This window comes from Amaranthus tricolor, chromosome 13, assembly GCF_026212465.1.
Source record: "Amaranthus tricolor cultivar Red isolate AtriRed21 chromosome 13, ASM2621246v1, whole genome shotgun sequence".
In the NCBI taxonomy this organism is placed as follows: domain Eukaryota; kingdom Viridiplantae; phylum Streptophyta; class Magnoliopsida; order Caryophyllales; family Amaranthaceae; genus Amaranthus; species Amaranthus tricolor.
The window spans coordinates 8,761,012-8,778,906 of NC_080059.1; the positions used below are offsets into that span (position 1 = coordinate 8,761,012).

Below are 17,895 nucleotides of genomic sequence, written 5' to 3' on the forward strand. Positions count from 1 at the left end.
GCGCTTTTTTCTTTTTTTTTTTTTTTTGTTTTCTCTAATTTCTAGGTGTGTCATGTGTGCTTCTCTATACTCTAGTCTCTAGTCACCAAGTTCTATTTACTTTAACTTCATTTTTGTTTTATTTTAAAATATTAATTTAGTTTATTCAATTTAGTTCAAATCAATTTATTTTAATTTGATATTCTATTTATTTCTCTTGCCGCCCCTGTGAGGAGAGTAGAAAGCATGGTAGTAGAGGGCAAGAGGAGTCGAGAAAGACTTAGGAGAACTTGGGATGAACAAATAAAAGTTGACTTGCGTGAGTTAAACTTCTCCGAGGGCCTGACTAGACATAGGGGTAGTTAGAAGCGTCATATCTATGTTTTAGATTACTGATGTCCTCATAGATTACTTCTTTGTGTTCTTGCCATCTTACTCCTCTCGTTTCTTTTATTAGTTTTTTGTCCCCTTTTATTTTGTACGTGGGTCTACTTATTTTTTTATTTATAGGCCTTTAATTTATCTTTCCCGTGTAGTTATGTCTCCGTATCTCTCTCGAGCCGAGGGACTCCTTTGTCCGCGCTCTCCTTTATGGGTATAAGTTGCCGCCGTCCTTCCCTCCCCATACCCTATCCATAGTTTTTCTATGAACGTGATATACTGGGTAGGATGATGATGATGATTCTTTTTATCTCTCAGTAGTGCAAAATAGGTGAAATTTAGTAGAAAGAAAATTAGGTTGAAAAATGAAACAAAAACAAATGGATGATAGAATTGAGTGGTTAAAATGAAAAGAGTACATAAGTTTATGGATTAGATTCAAAAGATGATAGTGGGACAATTGCCAAAAAAGAAAATGATGCAAAATCAGTGGGATAAATTAAAATAAAAGGTGGTACGAAATATAAGGAAGAGAGAGAGTATACTCTAATTTAATTATGTACTTCTTTGTTCCTATTTAGTTTATTAGTCTTATTTACCTTTTTTACACTTATCGAGATAATATTTTAATTCTTAATATATCTAATTATATATAGTTAAAATTTATAAAAAGTGAATATTAATAAACATTAAGACGAATCAAATAAGATTTCACTTGACTATATTTTAATTTATAGATTAAGAATAATATATAAATTATGAGTGATAATTGAATAGTGATCAAAGACTAGTACACAGAATAGAAATTATTATAATTTAATTATCATATTTAATATAAGTTTTAACCATTGTTTTTTCATTGCATCAATTCAAGTGACTAGTGAATACTCATAATTTGAGATTCAAATAAATTTAAAGATCAATTTGCACCAAATCAGATTGTAGGTAGCCTTAATCGTCCCATGATATTGAGAACAAATTCTATATTTCAAAAAACAATAAAAAATAGAAAAACTATGGTAAATAAATAAATGGATGACATTGCTTATAGGTCACATTTTTCGAGTATAAATTGATTAAAGTAGCCATCGAGTGGATCAATATCAAATTTAGTTGTTAGTTGATCGTTTGATTGTTAGTCGGTCGAGTGCTGGTCAATTTGGTCCATGTTGGATCAAAATATCTATGATTAGGAAAATAATTACAATTTAACTCGTTTTACAATAATTGTCGAATCGATTAGGCTTTTGAATTGATTATTCAACATTGTTAGGTTTGGGTAGACTTGTATGAATTCGGCTATTTTTGTAAATGATTCATGTATTTAAGCACTTTGGATTACAAATTTTTCAATTTTGTACCATCAATTGACTATATTAGACAATGAGGATATGAATTGTGAGTTAGTAGTAGAATTAGAGTCGAAATCATCAATTAAGGATTTCGCACAAATTAGAGTTTAGAAAGAGGAAGTGTAATATTCCAGATTTAATTTGAAAAGGGTTTGATAGACTACTCATATTAACAAGTTGTATTTTTTTAATGTGAGCTCATTTGCTAAGAACTACACAGTTAAGCATGCTTGGTGGGGAGCAATTTTAGGATGGGTGATCTCCTAGGAAGTTTTCCCGGGTGCGCACGAGTGAGATCAAAGTGTGCTGAAAAGACTTATGTTGGTCTGTGGAGCCAGTCTACAGTCTTGTATTACAGGAAGGGTAGTGAACAAATCAATTAGTCCAGAGTTACACAAATGCAAAATGCTTAGCAAATGATACAAAACTCGAAACTCGCAATTGCTTGTAATTGATAAAGTATCATTTATCATCCACGTATGACCGTGTGAGTTATCCTATTTGAGAAAGAGAAAAAATAAAATAATCACCTTATAAACTTGAAGACTAACTACTAATTTAAATAGTCCAGATTCATTTTTTTAATTTTATCGATATTTAAAAATATTGATCCAATGACTTGTTAAAAACCCTATTATGACTTAATTATATAAAAAGTAATTACGGACTCAATAGTACATATTTAGATGGTTGGTTACTAATATAATTAAATTTAAAATAAATTTGTAATGTTAGTTCAGCTAATATGTTCATGTATAACAATAGTGTCTATCTAAATGAAAATTCTAACACGGTCAATATATACTTGATAGATCATAGAATTACAGAAAAGTATGCAAGCACTCTTCTAATTCCTTTAAAATAACACTTGTTTTATGGGGAAATTAGTGAAGAAGGAAAAACGGAGATCAAGAAAAAAAAAAAAAAAAAAAAAAAAAGAAAAAAAAAAAGTGGATTACAGAAATTAATGTTTAAGGAAAAAAAAATTTATAACTCGTCTTGTATAACATCATTTTATCGGCATCAGATAATTAGTTTATTTTTTAATCAATCACTTAAAAATTGTAAACGATTACTTTAACAGTCTGTTTGGTTACCGGTATTAAATGGTGGGAATGGTAATGGGAAATTAGTGTAATTTTAGTACAAAAATCTCTTGACAAATTTAATGGTCATGCTTATACTCCAACAATTTCATTTTCTTCACAAAATAAATTCTAATGTGGTAAGACAATTTTTTTTTTATCAAACTTTCATTACCAAGGGAATGACAAGATAAATATTATGAAAATTTAGACTACAAATCATTTTCATTTCCACCATTTAGTACCGATCACCAAAGGGGCCGTAAGATTATGAATGATAACTTTAAAATTATAAAAAATGAGAACTTTAAAATATAAAGTGATCAATTTAGAATTATAAATAATCGCTATTAAAAGGTAAATGTACATTAGATCAGCTCGATAAAAAACATATCACATATATTTAGTCTTGAAAATATATCTTATTTGAAAATTTGCTAGAAAGGAGTAATAGCCTATAGGGAGGAAGGACACACGGTTCTTTCTTCTTACCAATAATTTGGAATTAGAGGTCAACAAAATAAACAAACAATACACAAGTCGAGTCATCCACGTTTGAGAAATGCTTATTTCAAACTAAAAACAAAATAATTTAATTACAAGAGTAAGTTGTAAGTATAAAAATGACAATTATTGCTATATTTAGTCTTGTGTTCTAAGGTAGTACAAATAAATAATTCTTTCTATTGAAAATTAGTTGCTAAATTTTTTTCTATATTTTTTCTTAAATTAAAAGTGAAACAATATCAATTGTTGAGAATCATGTTTGGCATGATGTTTAAAAGACTTTCTCACCCATATATATATATATGATCAAATAAGAATGATTTTAAAATAAAAAGGTTGAGAAGGATTTTTGTTTGGTTACTATATATACAAAAAACGATACTATGTTATAAATTAAGAACATTTAAAAAATTATTTCATAGTTACCTTTTTGTGTAATATAGTTACTTTTACAATTATGTATTTTTGGCTCAATCGTGACCATAGATTTTTTTTTATTTTAGTGAAATTAAGGGTGTAGAGTCATTCTTACCCTTCTTATTTTCAACCCCTTCTCAATGGATCCCTCATATATATATATATATATATATATATATATATATATATATAAGTAGCAAGTAATGATAACCGAAGATAGTATAAAAATTAATAAAATAAAATAAAAGAGTAGTTGAACATCAAATATTGTCTCAATTGAAGTATAACATTTAATTTTTCACCTAATCCTCTCATTTATTTGACCTACCCCATAATTAAAAAATTTCGCTACTCTTTACTATACAAGTGCAACAACTGATTATAACCAGAGGCAATGTAAAAATAAGAACATAAATTAAAAGATTAGTTGATTATCGAATATTGTCTCACTTGAAACTTGTATGACTTCTTTTTTAAGTTTATGAATTAGATTGTCGTTGTCATCTCTTTTACTCGACTTACTCTCTACTTAGACAAATAAATATGAATAAAATGAAAGAGTAGTTGAGGATCGATATTGTTTCGGCTAATCTTGTATGACTTCTCTCAATCAACTTTGTGTATTTGATTGTCGCTTTCATCTCTTCACTCGACTTACATCTACCTAGACGAATAATAAATAAAATAAAATACAAGAGTAGTTTAACTTTGGAAATACTGTCTCGATTGAAACTTGTATGACTTGTCTCAATAATGTTTGTGAATTCGATTGTCATATCTTTCACTCGACTTATCCTCTACTTAGACAAATAAATAAAATAAAATAAAACTGTATGACTTATCTCAGTTACGTTTATGTATTCGATTGTCATATCTTTCACTTGGCTTACTCTCTACTTAGATATTATCTCGGTTGGAACGTGTATGACTTCTCTCAGTTACGTTTATGTATTCGATTGTCTCTATTATCTTTTTTCACTCAGATTACCCTCTACTTAGATGAATAAATAAAATAAAAAAATAGTTAAAAATTAGATATTATCTCTGTTGAAATTTATATGACTTATCTCGATAATATTTCTAAATTCAATTGTCTACTGTCGCAGTCATCTCTTTCTCTAGGCTTACCGAGTTACCGTCAACCTAGGCAAATAAATAATGGAGTATATTTAGGACCAAATGTGAGTTGTGAGCACAACGCGGCGACTAATTCTCCAAAATCAAGCTGCCTGCCTGCATTCATTCATCATCTCCTACTACGTCGCTGCATAATTCAACACGAAAGTAAAATTGGTTGGATGGGAATATCTCTATTTGATTAGATTAAAATAAACCCTAATAAAAGGAATTGAGTGAGAGAATATATGGGGAATGGAACTTTGGTGGATGGTGTTCGTCGATGGTTTCAACGTCGTTCTAACAATAGTTCCAAATTAGATGATTCTCATTCTAATCAATTCGGACAACTGTCTATTAATTCCGATTTTTCCGCTTCTAATGATTCTAATCATCAACAAGATTTCAATATTCAAACTGATTTTGACATTTCTGGATTGAAGCTTATCAAAGTTCCTAAGCGTATTCATTTTTCTCGTTTTCTTCCTCCAATGGATTCTCACAAGAAGGTTTCATTTTATTATTTTTTATATTAATCTTTGTGCTTTTATTTGGATTTTCTTGACTTTGATTGATTTTATTTTGACCTTATAATGAGCTTATAATTTCAAGAATCATGATGTTTTGCATTCTTTAGGGTTCTTTTAGATCTTGTTTGGAAGCTTTGATTCCACCTACCTACTTGGATTGATGAACAGTGGGATGTTGATTGTATATCGTTCTTAATTGATTTAGGTGAAAGGTTCATCATCAACGATTAATGCTGGATTTGCTATTTGCAACTTTTTTTAGTAACTTTTTTGTTTTGGTTAGGCTTTTGAATTGTGATCATCTTCATCCTGTATAGTACAGCTGATGCCTGATGCCATACATAACCTTTTGATTATCCACATCACATGGATAAGGAGGGGAGGGTGGATAGAGGGAGTCAGGGAAAGGATTTCAATAATGTGGATTGGTCTTGTAAAGTTGCTATAACTTTATTTGTGGAAAAAAAGAGTTTTATTCTACCTTGACTATTGACTTGTTATGGTTCTGCACTTTGATTGCTACATTTTTTAACTGTTGAGCTCTATTTGCATGCTGAACTCAACTTGACTCGAATTTGTACTATCTTATAATCTGTGGATCTTTCATTTAATGATGTAGCATTTTATCATTGTTTAGTAAGGTATCTGTAAAACATAATGCTTTTATTTTGTTCCATGTGTATATGAATGGTATTTCTCCCACCACCCCTCCCCGAGATGAAGCCAACAAAATTTAGCCTTTTCTCTTTATAGTCAGACTAGACTTATGTAGCACTGCCAAAACCTGTGTTGGTGGGAATGGAAGTATATGGTTGCTGAGTATTTCTGTTTTTGTTCTTATTGTCATTAAAAAGAGAGTGATGCTTTAAGTTTTGAATCGAAAATGAGATAGTCTAGATCTGTTTGGTCTTTGTGACTTTTTTTTTACAAAAATTTTTGATAAAAGGGTCTTTGTGACTTTCTTAGCGGAAAGATAGACATGTTTCGTTAAATTGTACACTGGCTTATCATGATTGATTCTACGGAAAAAGGTACAATATTTACCTTTGTTGTTTCAGGTAGTGAGACATTGTATTGACATGCCTGCAGTAGGAAGTTATACATTCATCCAATCTTCTGTTTTTATCTTCATAAATTTCACGATTCTGAAAAGTTCCCTTGAATGTTTGTTTAGACTGCATTGGAAAATGAGTTCTTCACAGAGTATGGAGAGGCAAGTCGATACCAAGTTCAGGAGATTATTGGGAAAGGAAGTTACGGTGTTGTTGGGTCAGCAGTTGATACTCATACAGGAGAGAAGGTAGCTATTAAGAAGATCAATGATGTTTTCGAGCATGTCTCAGATGCCACCAGAATACTGAGAGAAATTAAGCTCCTAAGGTTACTTCGTCATCCAGACATTGTAGAGATAAAGCACATTATGCTCCCCCCTTCAAGAAGAGAATTTAAAGACATATATGTAGTTTTCGAGCTGATGGAATCTGATCTGCATCAAGTCATAAAAGCGAATGATGATCTGACTCCTGAACACTATCAATTTTTCTTGTATCAGCTTTTACGTGGGCTCAAATATATACATACAGGTCTGGCTGCTTCTTTTTTAAGAAACCAATTCTTTGTTTTGTTAATTTTGACAACTGATGATCAGTCTTTCTGTTTCTGTCCTCCAGCAAATGTTTTTCATCGAGATCTAAAGCCTAAAAATATCCTTGCTAATGCGGACTGCAAGCTGAAGATATGCGACTTTGGCCTTGCTCGTGTCTCATTTAATGATGCTCCATCTGCTATTTTCTGGACGGTATATGATTAATAAAGCTTTTTTTTTTGAGTTTCTCCCCCTTCCTATACTTTTTGTGGAATTTTCTCTCTTGCTAACATTTCTTTCTGATTATGTGTAGGACTATGTTGCAACAAGATGGTATCGCGCTCCAGAACTCTGTGGCTCCTTTTTCTCCAAGGCAAGTTTTTATATTTTAAACTTGTAGAGGCTGTTTAGTATTCTTTCATTAGGAATATGTTAAAGGGAATAGAAAGCAGTGCATTAATGTTTGTTATTGCTTTGCCATCTTGTCTTCTGCTTTCAGTTGCACTAGGTCAACTTATTTGAACTGTTTGTGAGATCCATTTCTTAATCAATAACAGATGGATTTGTTGCTAATTTTATTTTAAAATTATTTGAAGATAATTTTTCTTTCACATTTGTATTTCTATGAATTGAATAAATTAATTTTCATGCTAGTCACCCTCTACAAAGGTAATAAAATGAAGTTAATTTTTATACTTGTATGCCATTTAATAGAGCTAAATGATAATTATCGCCTAGTGCCTTTTCTATGAATAGATTAGTTAATTCTTTATGCTAATTGCCCTCTACAGTCCACAAGGGTAATAAGATAGAGTGTTACTTGAATGCCATCTTAATAGAGCTAACCGATAACTGTTATCAAGTAATTTACCCATATCTCTTTCGAATTGCAAGATTATTGTTTCTGTTAGGATCTTGATTTGGAGGATAGTTTGATAACCTCACAAATCATGTGAGGCCACCCATTATGTTAACATCTTGCAATAATGGGATGGGAATGGCAGAATAGGGAAGTTACTTCAATTTTGTTATTGATGACACAAGCTCTCATTATGGCTTGTGCAATGTAATTGTAATTAATTGGGCTGATAGAGGATTTAGAGTCATGCTATATATATGAGATCATTTTTGTTTCAGTTTTTAGCTTGAGAAAGAGTTCTTTTATCAAATCTCCCTTCTTCTCTCATCATCTTTCACTACCTTTCTTTTCGTCTTCCAATGTATTCCGTAATTTTATTTCAAATTTCTTCTTTTTTACTATGTATTCTGCTTAAAAGTTAACTGTTGCTGAAAATTATTTGATTGAGCTTCCAATTTGTTTCATTTGTGACCTCAAATAAAGTAGTATCAAACTGTTTAGTAACAGCTGAAGGTTTCCCATTAGACACAGCTTCAATTTTGCTGCATTTTATAGGGTGTGAAAGCAGCTGTTACTGCAATAAGTTCACGTGCAAGTACTTTCTGCAACACTTGCTATTCTGTATCTCATTTTTTGCAGTGTCGATTGTCATATATTAAAAAGACTGGATTTCATAGTGTAAGCATTTTGCACTATTTAAATTTAACATTGTGCCAATCGTGTGCAGTATACACCGGCAATAGATATGTGGAGCATAGGATGTATATTTGCAGAAATGCTCACTGGAAAACCATTATTTCCTGGGAAAAATGTGGTGCATCAGTTGGACCTCATGACAGATCTTCTGGGTACCCCTGCACCTGAAGCCATTGCAAGGGTTAGTATTTCTGCAATTATTCCCTTTTTACTGAATTCATCAGCTCCTTGTATAAATCAAGTACTGTGGATCCAATTGTAAATACTGTAGAACTAACTGTACATGCATAATATTTACTCACATGATCTTCCTTTGATTTCTAAACAAATTTTCTAAGTGGTGACTCTCAACTATGTTGTTTTCCACATGGTAAAAAATTGTATAGTACAGAATAACCCTACTCTTAAGAATTCCATGACCATTAATACAAAAAAAAAATCTGTTACTTTAAAGAGAAAAGGAAAAAGAAAATATTTATTATTGCAAAATCATTGCACAACTGTGAGCACACAACCACCTCTATCAGCTAAGCCACCACCTTTTCCCTGTCATCTGTTTGTGTACCACCAGCCAGAGGCAGAGCATACGGAAAGGGCCAAAATGACTTCCCTGTTCCCTTCAATATAGAAGAGGAGATTTGAAGGGTGTAAACTTATATTTTTGCGCTGTATAAATTCCTTGTCTCCATCTCTATCCTTCTTTCTACATATATTACCCTATTCTTCTTTTAATTCAACGAAAATCTAGTGGATATAGATTAATTATCATTGTTTTCTATTAATCCACATGAAATTAGTAAAATTTTTTTACAGGAGCATTCATTTTGGGATCAAATTGTTGGGAATTATGTTCTTTTTCCATTCCTTCTCTCTCTTCTTTCGCTTGTTCTCTTTAAAATCGAAGTTTTGATTCTTGAACTTCAATAGCAATACTTCCAAATTCTCTTTAGGTACTTCCATTTTTCCTTTTATGATCATGGATAATTAAATACTTCACCAAAAGCTGTACATGAGGTTAAGGAAGACATTATGGAAATACATAAAACTTTTCAACCAAGATCATTGAATTTGAACTAGCTAGAACTTTGTTGAAATTTATATGTTGAGAAGATTGATTAAATTGAAACCCATTGTTAAGAAAAGTAAAGGCCAAGGATAAAGAAGAGCTTTTCTTTGCGAGTCTACCAAGAGATGAAAAAACATATTGAATCTCAAGTAAAGAAGAATAGAGACCACAACAAATTGAATGTTTTAATAATTAATCCTAACAAATGGGGGTCATTTCATGAAGCAAACCAAAACATGAGTGTCAGTAATAGAAATTATACTTTATTTGATCCTATCTAATATTAATTTACAAATTACAACTAAGAAAATAAATTCCAATGGTCATTCACATAGTTTTCCTCTTTGTTTGCGACAATCTCTCATGTTGTTTTGTTTTTGTCCATGAACTTGATTATTATTGGGATTAAGGCTTTAGCGTTCTTGTATCCAACATAGTGTAAGACATCGTTTGCACCACCCGTATTATGACTGCATACTAAGGTTCCTGAGCTTAATGCGACCAAAATATAGAGTGGGACATCTACGAAACTAGTTGCATTGACTGCGCATTGAGCAAAAACTGTTTTGTAGCCACAATCAAAACCACATATTTGCTCAATGGTATCCAATAGCCACATATTCTCCTTATGTTATATGCTCCCTTAAATCTCAAATTCACATGTCATTCTTTACTCCATTTCAAGCTTCTCAAATTCTAACCTTTCACATTTCTAGATGGTGTATCCTTCGGTTTTCTCTGTATATGACTAAACCAACATAATTATTTTTCTCTATTATCTACAATATGTGCGAATGCGACTCCATGACCCTTTCTTATGTCTTCATTTCAAATTCTGTCTTTAAAGGTATGTTTGTTTATTCATGTTATGGTATGCAATTTACGCATCTTAGCTAGCCACATCTTTTTTAGTGATCATTTTTGTAAGTTTAATATTCTTATTTCTTTAGCTTTAGTTTCACATATCATTTGGTTGTATAATATTTCAGTCTTAACTCTTCATTTAAGGATGAATATAATGCTTTAAATCTTGATTAACATATCCAATTTTTAAGTTTTGGTTAAAAATTGATCCAAAGTACTCGAAATACTTACTTTGAAGGAGCTCCGTAGTATCTTACTTTAATACACATTTGTTATGATCATAAATTCCCGACACTCTTTGTCTTACATCAATTTCAGTGTAAATCCTTGACCCTTGTAATCTTAACGTTTGCCAGAATGCCAATTTGCCTCCACATCTCTTACTTAGCCCTAACTCAATCTCTAGTTTGTTATATGGTATTAGAAGAGACCATTATGCACCATAAAATTTCTTAGATTTTTTTATCTAAAACCGGACCACTGTGAAAAGAGAGAAGTCATGAAATCACTTGATTTTGAAAGTGCACACAATGTGTTCAAAGAATTGATTCTTGGTTCTTTGAGTTTTGATTTTGGGTATTCTTCTAATTCAGTAAAATATTTGGAGCTAGAGATTTATAGTTTGGTTTGGATTGTAATGGGTTAGAGGAAATTGACTCTTTAAATAGCTTGTTCTTCTTATTTATGTAAATTTGTACTTGTCGTTTGTAATCAAGTTTCAATCAAAAACCACCTCTTTGTTTTTACAATGTTGCACATATTTAATCCCCACACACGAAATCCTCTGACATTGGGGTAATGACATGTTTTAATGTGGTAAATATGTCTATGCACAGAGTTGTATATATACAGAATTGTAGGTTTCAAATTATGATCACTATTAAAATGAATCAATGACTCATTTTGCGCATTCTCTTCATGTGAAGTTGAAGATGATGTTAACATAAAATGGTCAATTATAATCAAACTCTTTGATCTTATGCACCGTAGTGGAACCAGGTATGAATTAAACAATTGAAGATCAATCGACAATGAGATATGATTTTTCCAATTTAAGTCTCACTAGCAAAAATTGGATAAAAGTAAACTGGTTGTGTAAAAAGACAAACACTCGCTTCTCAAACAGCTTTACTTTAGTTTTAGCTATTCTCTTGTCAACTTTCAACTATTTAAACAATTGTAATTAATTTACTCCCCTAGAGAGGTTTTCAATTCGTTCACCGATCATACACAAGCAAAATTAATCACACTTGAACAATGATTTAATGCGACTCACAGCTCAGAATATCAGCTCTGTTTTTTTAACTCCGAAATCTGTATTCTCATTCATGCAATGCATGGATATATAAAGACTCAATAAATCTAAGCCAAGCATAACTCTCGGGACAATAGAAAAAGTTGTAACATAATTTTAGAACATGAATTTATAGCTTAAGCATGATTCTAACATCCTGAAAACACAAGCAATATACTATGTTTTATTAATCAAACAAAGTTATGCTTCTTGTATGATGAGTTGCCGCTACGCAAAAAATTCTGATGCATACACAGAAGCAAGAATCAGGTGCTGCTTGGCATTGACTCATCGGTAGAGGTGCATGACCTCGTCAAAATATTCCTCCTCTAGAATACAGCTATGTATGTGCATCTTTCCCATGCAAGTGTACCTCTTCTGCACTTAAGTGTACCATTAACCAAGATTCCACAAGACCACAACCCATTTTAAATGCACATTTGGCTATAACTGCGTTGTAGCGACGTATCAAACATTTCGTCTCCACCCTCTTTCCATGCAACCTTGCAAATTGGGGCAGAACTCGTGCATGGAGAAAATTCAACCTCAAATTTTGTAAGAAAAACTTGTCGTTAGACGAACTAAATACTTGTTCTTCCTCACTTTGCACTTAGAGTAGTTTTTGCGAACACCCTCATTAGCATTATCCTCCTCTCTCACAAACGGCTGTGTACATGTCCATCTTTCCCATGCAAGCTCACCTTGTAACTCCTTTCAAGCACTCAGTTGTCCACACCCATAAATTGTGGATACAAACCAAATACTTTGTCTTCTTCCTATTTCCATGCATCTATGCGAATAGGTTCATATTACAAGGAGAAGGCAAATACCTAGCCTGGAGTTACTTGGGATTGGGACGATGGCTTGTTGTTCTATTGTCTTTTACTGTGGTAAAGAAGAACTTTTTGAGTGCTGAAGCAATTAGAATTTTTATAAAAGAAATATAGAGAGAGCTCTGTTAGAGTTGGCGCCTGTTGTTAAAGCAAAACTAAAGCAGTAGGAAGAGTGGCTTTTTGTCCGCTACTGGCTAGGGGGGCTCTTTAAGGAGGCAAAGGGGTAGGGGGGGGGGGGGTTGAGGCAAAAAAAGTTGCATGCTTGTTAGTTGGAGAGTGGAAATAGAGTTATTGTAAAACAATAAATCTTTTTTTTAATAAAGTAATGGTATTCTTAAACTTAGATATAATTCAATTATTTTGTCACCAAAACAAAAAAGTAAAAACTTACCTATGTATAAGTTCCGTATTTTTCAAAAAGTGAAGCTTCTTTTGTAATTTTAGGTTTTTTTTTGATGTGACGTACATTATTTTTTGTTTTGGAGACTTGATGTTTTCTGTTATTGATAGATAAGAAACGAGAAGGCAAGAAGATATTTGGCTAGCATGAGGAAAAAGCCACCAATTCCATTCTCCCAAAAATTTCCCACTGTTGATCCACTTGCTCTCCGCCTGTTAGAGCGCCTTCTAGCATTTGATCCCAAAGACCGCCCAACTGCTGAAGAGGTATGTTATTTGAAACTTTTTGCTATATCGAAATCGCACACATGACACTGCCCGACCTTTTGATTAACTATTGTTAATTTATAGAAATCGCTTGGCTTCCATGATTTCAGGCATTAGCTGATCCATACTTTTATGGCTTGTCAAATGTGGAGCGTGAGCCTACCACTATTCCCATTTCAAAACTGGAATTTGAATTTGAAAGAAGGAAATTGACGAAAGATGATGTTAGAGAGCTAATTTATAGAGAGGTATGACTTGTAAGTTGGGCATCTATGTATAGTCTGAGTAATTAGCTTAACTTGGTAGTAACTGCTACAATTTATTTTCTATGAAGTAAACAGATACTGGAGTACCATCCGCAGATGCTTCAGGAATATCTTCGTGGCCAAGATCAGACTAGCTTCATGTATCCTAGGTAAAATTGCATTATTTCATGGTAGTTTTGTAACTAAAGTGTGAAGTACTTTTGACTGTACTCCTTTGCCCTTTGAATATGCTACATTGTGGTTAAAAGGCTCTCCTATAGAAAATCACTATAGCAAATTAAAGAGACAATGGAAATATGGAGCAAGTTAAAAGGCTCTCCCCTTTCTACTTCTTAAACTCAAAGTCCAAGTGAAATGTGTAGCAATGTTCTACTCTCAGTCTCAGTTGACCCAGGCTCGTAGTCTCAGTAGACCCAGGCTCGTCAAGAGAGCGCAAATATTATGTCAAATAAAGTTATGTCATGCTACACAATAAAAATACAAAGTCTCATTTGAGTCTTGGACACATTTGAATACTTCTTTTAAATACCTATCGTGTGAACACTCAAAAAATAGAAGCTTTCTCATAATCTATTATAAAACTCGGAATTCTTAAATATTTAGCATCAAATTAAAGTCAAAATCTTATGTCTTATCACTCATTATCTATTGAATGACCTTCATTAGTATCCATTGATTCAAATTACCTCAAAATTTCCAGAAATATATTTCATTAATATTAATAATCTTACTACTCTCACTATCCCTCTTTTTCCAATCACAAGTCTTTTAATTGTGTGAAGAACTATGAAAAAGAAAATGAATTTGGAGGGTTTTTAAGGTTGATCCAAAGAAAAATGATTGGTGTGATGGAATATTAATTATGGAGTGAAGAGATTTAGCTTCTTGTTGATAACAGATTTTGGGGCACCGTGAGGATAGTAGCAGCAAGCCAGCAATGGCGTGATTTCATCTATGTTTTTCTTCCATTTTTCCCTTTACCTTTTTTTCTTTTGTGAGCTTGAATTTAGAATTAAGCAATGGCGTGATTTCATCTATATTTAATTTCTCTTTTTAAATGGAAATTACTTGCTATAGCAAGTCAATTGTGGGTAGGTATGTTCTAGGCAGAACACCCCCACAGTTGAGTTTATTCAAATATTAAACAAAAGATTGGATTATTGTAGGAAAATTGATGAAATGTGGGATTATTCTGGGTAGTTTTCCTTTTATCTTTTATTTCATAATTTTACATGGCCTACTTGAACAGACTCTAAGAGCCTTTCCCCTTCTAAATTTGACACTGGACCATTTAAGTTCTAATTCATCTTGATGTATTCTCATTATATCTTTATCAATTTATAACAACCTTGCAACCTTTTTTGATAAGATCATTTTCTAACCCTGGGAAAAAAAAGTTCTATGGTCATTTTTGTTACTTTGCCTATGCAGTTGACATTAGATTTTTCTGATCTGTACATGTGTTTCGATTATGCAGCGGAGTTGATCGATTTAAGAGACAGTTCGCCCACCTTGAGGAACACGTGGGTAAAGGTGAAAGAGGTTCGCCACTCCAGAGGCAACATGCCTCCTTGCCAAGGTAAACTTGGTAAATTTGGTGATAATTATGCCTCATGTTTTGTTTTGCAGTTCTAAATAGATATCCTGTGTGCTGATATCTATGCAAATTTGTTTGCAACAAATATATCAGGGAGCGAGTTCCTGCACCTAAAGATGATGCAACTGAAAACAATGAGTTGGAAAACCCTCGGCCTGTTGTTGAAAGCCCTCCAGCCGAGGGATCCGAAAATGAATTGCCACAAAATGGTGTAAATAAATCAAATTATAGTGCTCGCAGCTTATTAAAGAGTGCCAGTATAAGTGGTTCCAAATGTATTGGGGTGCAATCCAGAAGAGAACCTGAGGTACCATCATTAATGTGTCTTCCTTAACATTTTAATGTTTTTCATTCTGCTTTATCGCTCTTGTTGTTGCAAGTATATTCTATTAGAGAACTTGGAATACCAATTTTTCAAACTATTTTCAGGAAGAACCAATACAAGAATAGAACGACGTAGGCGATAAAGGGCGCGCCAATAACGGCACAGTTTTCCATACCTAAATATGCTGGTGGACAACACCAGGGTCGGTTGCTGTTCACTGCGGAAATTTCAGACCTCTCGACTTTCCGAATGAAAATCCGTCTGGAATACATTGTTGTCATAAAGTTTAAGGATCCCTTTGGGCTCCAAGTAGAAAGACATGCTAGTTTCACTTTTCACCATTTGTTGTATCATCAACAATTCACATCCAAAAGTCTTTGAGAACATTATCTGCAGAGCAGTTATTTATTCTTCTTTTAATTTTATATTTAAATATGTAGAAGTTTATATGTACTTGCATTTTTGAAAATTTTCTTTTGAGATCAAGGAATCATGTATATTATTTTCTTGGGGCATTTTATAGTAGTATGAGTAAACATTTCTGACTCACTAATAAGTGTATCAAAACTGAAGATATAGGTACTGGCATCATCTAAGTCGATGTCTTGCACTCATCTAAGGCTCTGATAAGATTTGATGGCAGGATTTGGACACGACGAGTTGTCAAGTCGTAGACCTAAGCTTACAACACCGATAAAGTTTGCATGATTTAAGCTCTATAAGAGAGCTTTTTTTGGAGACACCTAGCAATCTAAATATAACAGAACGAGTACCGTTTTTAGTAAAATCTCATGATTTTCAAAATCTAATTTTTGAGTTTTTTTTTTTAAATAAGTAATTATAGAAGTTGCAAGAGTCATTAATGAGGGCCATCGGATGTGCTATCATTCACTCTTTGGGTTGATGATGATGAGTAGCTATAATAACCCAAAATCAAACACTAAACAATAAACATTAGTAATCAAAACCAAATTGGGAATTGTTTGTGAAAAAGGAGATCATCATCAAAGTGGAGAAGCAAACCAGAAATTTAAGTGAATAAAGAAGATGCAAAAGCATGAAAACCCTCTTTTAAGTATTCATTATGCATTGATGTCTACTGCTTTCCAATCCATTTAACAATAAACCTTGCAAAAACTTGCCCATATCCCAATTCCCATAAAACAGATACTCCTCTATCTCTTTGAGTTTGCTATTGAAAGTGACATATTGTGAAAACAAATGTCACTTTGAGGAGCAAATTCAAAGAAACATAGAAGTACATGAAGAAAACTTCGTTTTTGCATAAACCTCCATGAATCACTAGTCCATCAGCATCATCAAATAAACTAAGTTGGTTATTTGTGAAAGGAGTGTGTGACTTGACTTGAGTTTGGTAAATATGTTTGATCATGGTGTTAAATGACAATGCTTGTAGATGAATTTTGGACCACAAAATCTTAGAGTAATAAGTTTTAGGCATAAGTTAATTTCACTTGTTCAACTTATAGTACAATTCTTATTTTCGAAAAAAAGATGTGAAATAATATACCATAAATTTATTAGGTTTGTAATAAAATTTCATATTCTCATGCATAGATATGCTTTTTGCTGGAGAAATGCTTAATTTCTTATTGATAATTTGATGTTTTTTAAACTAATTTTATATACTTATAGTATTTAGTTTGTCAATTGTTGAATCCCTAAGATGCAAATTCTTGTTAACAAGGGTTTAATCCCAAGCACCATATGTGGAAGGTAAATACACAATCAATTCAATCAAGTTCATTTTTTACCCTCTATAGCACTGTTAGATTTTTAACACTTTTTAAGTGATGTGCACCATGTTTGACATGGTGCAGGTTTGTTACGCATTCAAGACCATATACTTGGGAGTAGTTTTCATCAACAATAGCGTGTGCAAGCAAAAAAATGGTTTGTGTGCATGACTATTCAGCAAGTGCAGCAGCAGAATATCGTGCACAAATAGTACAGCAGCAGCAGAATGTTGAAGCAAGCCACAGAAACAGAATCCGGAAGAAGCAGCCTGCCAGCCTACCTTGCACGACACTTGGAGACCAAACCTGTGCACCAAGGACCAGGAAAACCCAAGGGATGGAATCTTTGTACATGGAACTTGCTTTCAGGGTCCAATATTCCTCTTAGCCATCACGGGAAGCTCCCAAGAAATGGAGTTGAAGGTCGGGTGGTCAGCTGATAACCTGACAAAATAATCAGTGTTGTAGTTTTCTGTTTTTAAGTACTTAAAACGTCCACATGTTTGTCACGTGATGTTTTTAGCCGATATTCTGAGTTTGGCTGTGTTGTTAATAGTCTTAACTAATTTTATGATGTCTCTTTGTCTTATAAATAGGAGACCTTAGCTTTTGTAAAAGGAGTTTTCAGATTTTTCAGAAATAACAACATTTTGTTTTTCTATCAAACATTGTTTGTTTGAGTCTCTGAGTGTTAGTCATACACTCAAACCTTTGAATTGT

At 32.8% G+C, this 17,895-nt stretch overlaps 1 protein-coding gene across 2 annotated transcripts; it reads left to right on the forward strand.

The window, feature by feature from the left end:
- Window positions 1-4,856: 4,856 nt before the first annotated feature.
- LOC130797650 (mitogen-activated protein kinase 9) lies at window positions 4,857-15,933 on the forward strand. Of its 2 annotated transcripts, XM_057660345.1 has the most exons (11): window positions 4,857-5,346; window positions 6,542-6,950; window positions 7,038-7,165; window positions 7,266-7,325; window positions 8,539-8,688; window positions 13,075-13,230; window positions 13,341-13,478; window positions 13,572-13,645; window positions 14,974-15,075; window positions 15,187-15,400; window positions 15,523-15,933. In XM_057660345.1, the coding sequence occupies exons 1-11, from the start codon at window positions 5,086-5,088 to the stop codon at window positions 15,541-15,543; spliced, it is 1,713 nt and encodes a 570-aa protein (XP_057516328.1). In that variant the 5' UTR covers window positions 4,857-5,085; the 3' UTR covers window positions 15,544-15,933. The 2 variants fall into 2 exon arrangements, with proteins under 2 accessions (XP_057516328.1, XP_057516327.1); XM_057660344.1 differs by having other exon boundaries at window positions 4,897-5,346; window positions 15,187-15,933.
- Window positions 15,934-17,895: the final 1,962 nt, after the last annotated feature.

What these genes read in the sequence shown, in the direction of transcription:
- LOC130797650 (XM_057660344.1), top strand. Translation starts at nt 5,086, where the DNA reads ATGGGGAATGGAACTTTGGTGGATGGTGTTCGTCGATGGTTTCAACGT. An exon ending in GTGGCTCCTTTTTCTCCAAG is followed by an intron (nt 7,326 to 8,538) that starts GCAAGTTTTTAT and finishes AATCGTGTGCAG; the next exon opens with TATACACCGGCAATAGATAT. An exon ending in CACCTGAAGCCATTGCAAGG is followed by an intron (nt 8,689 to 13,074) that starts GTTAGTATTTCT and finishes TGTTATTGATAG; the next exon opens with ATAAGAAACGAGAAGGCAAG.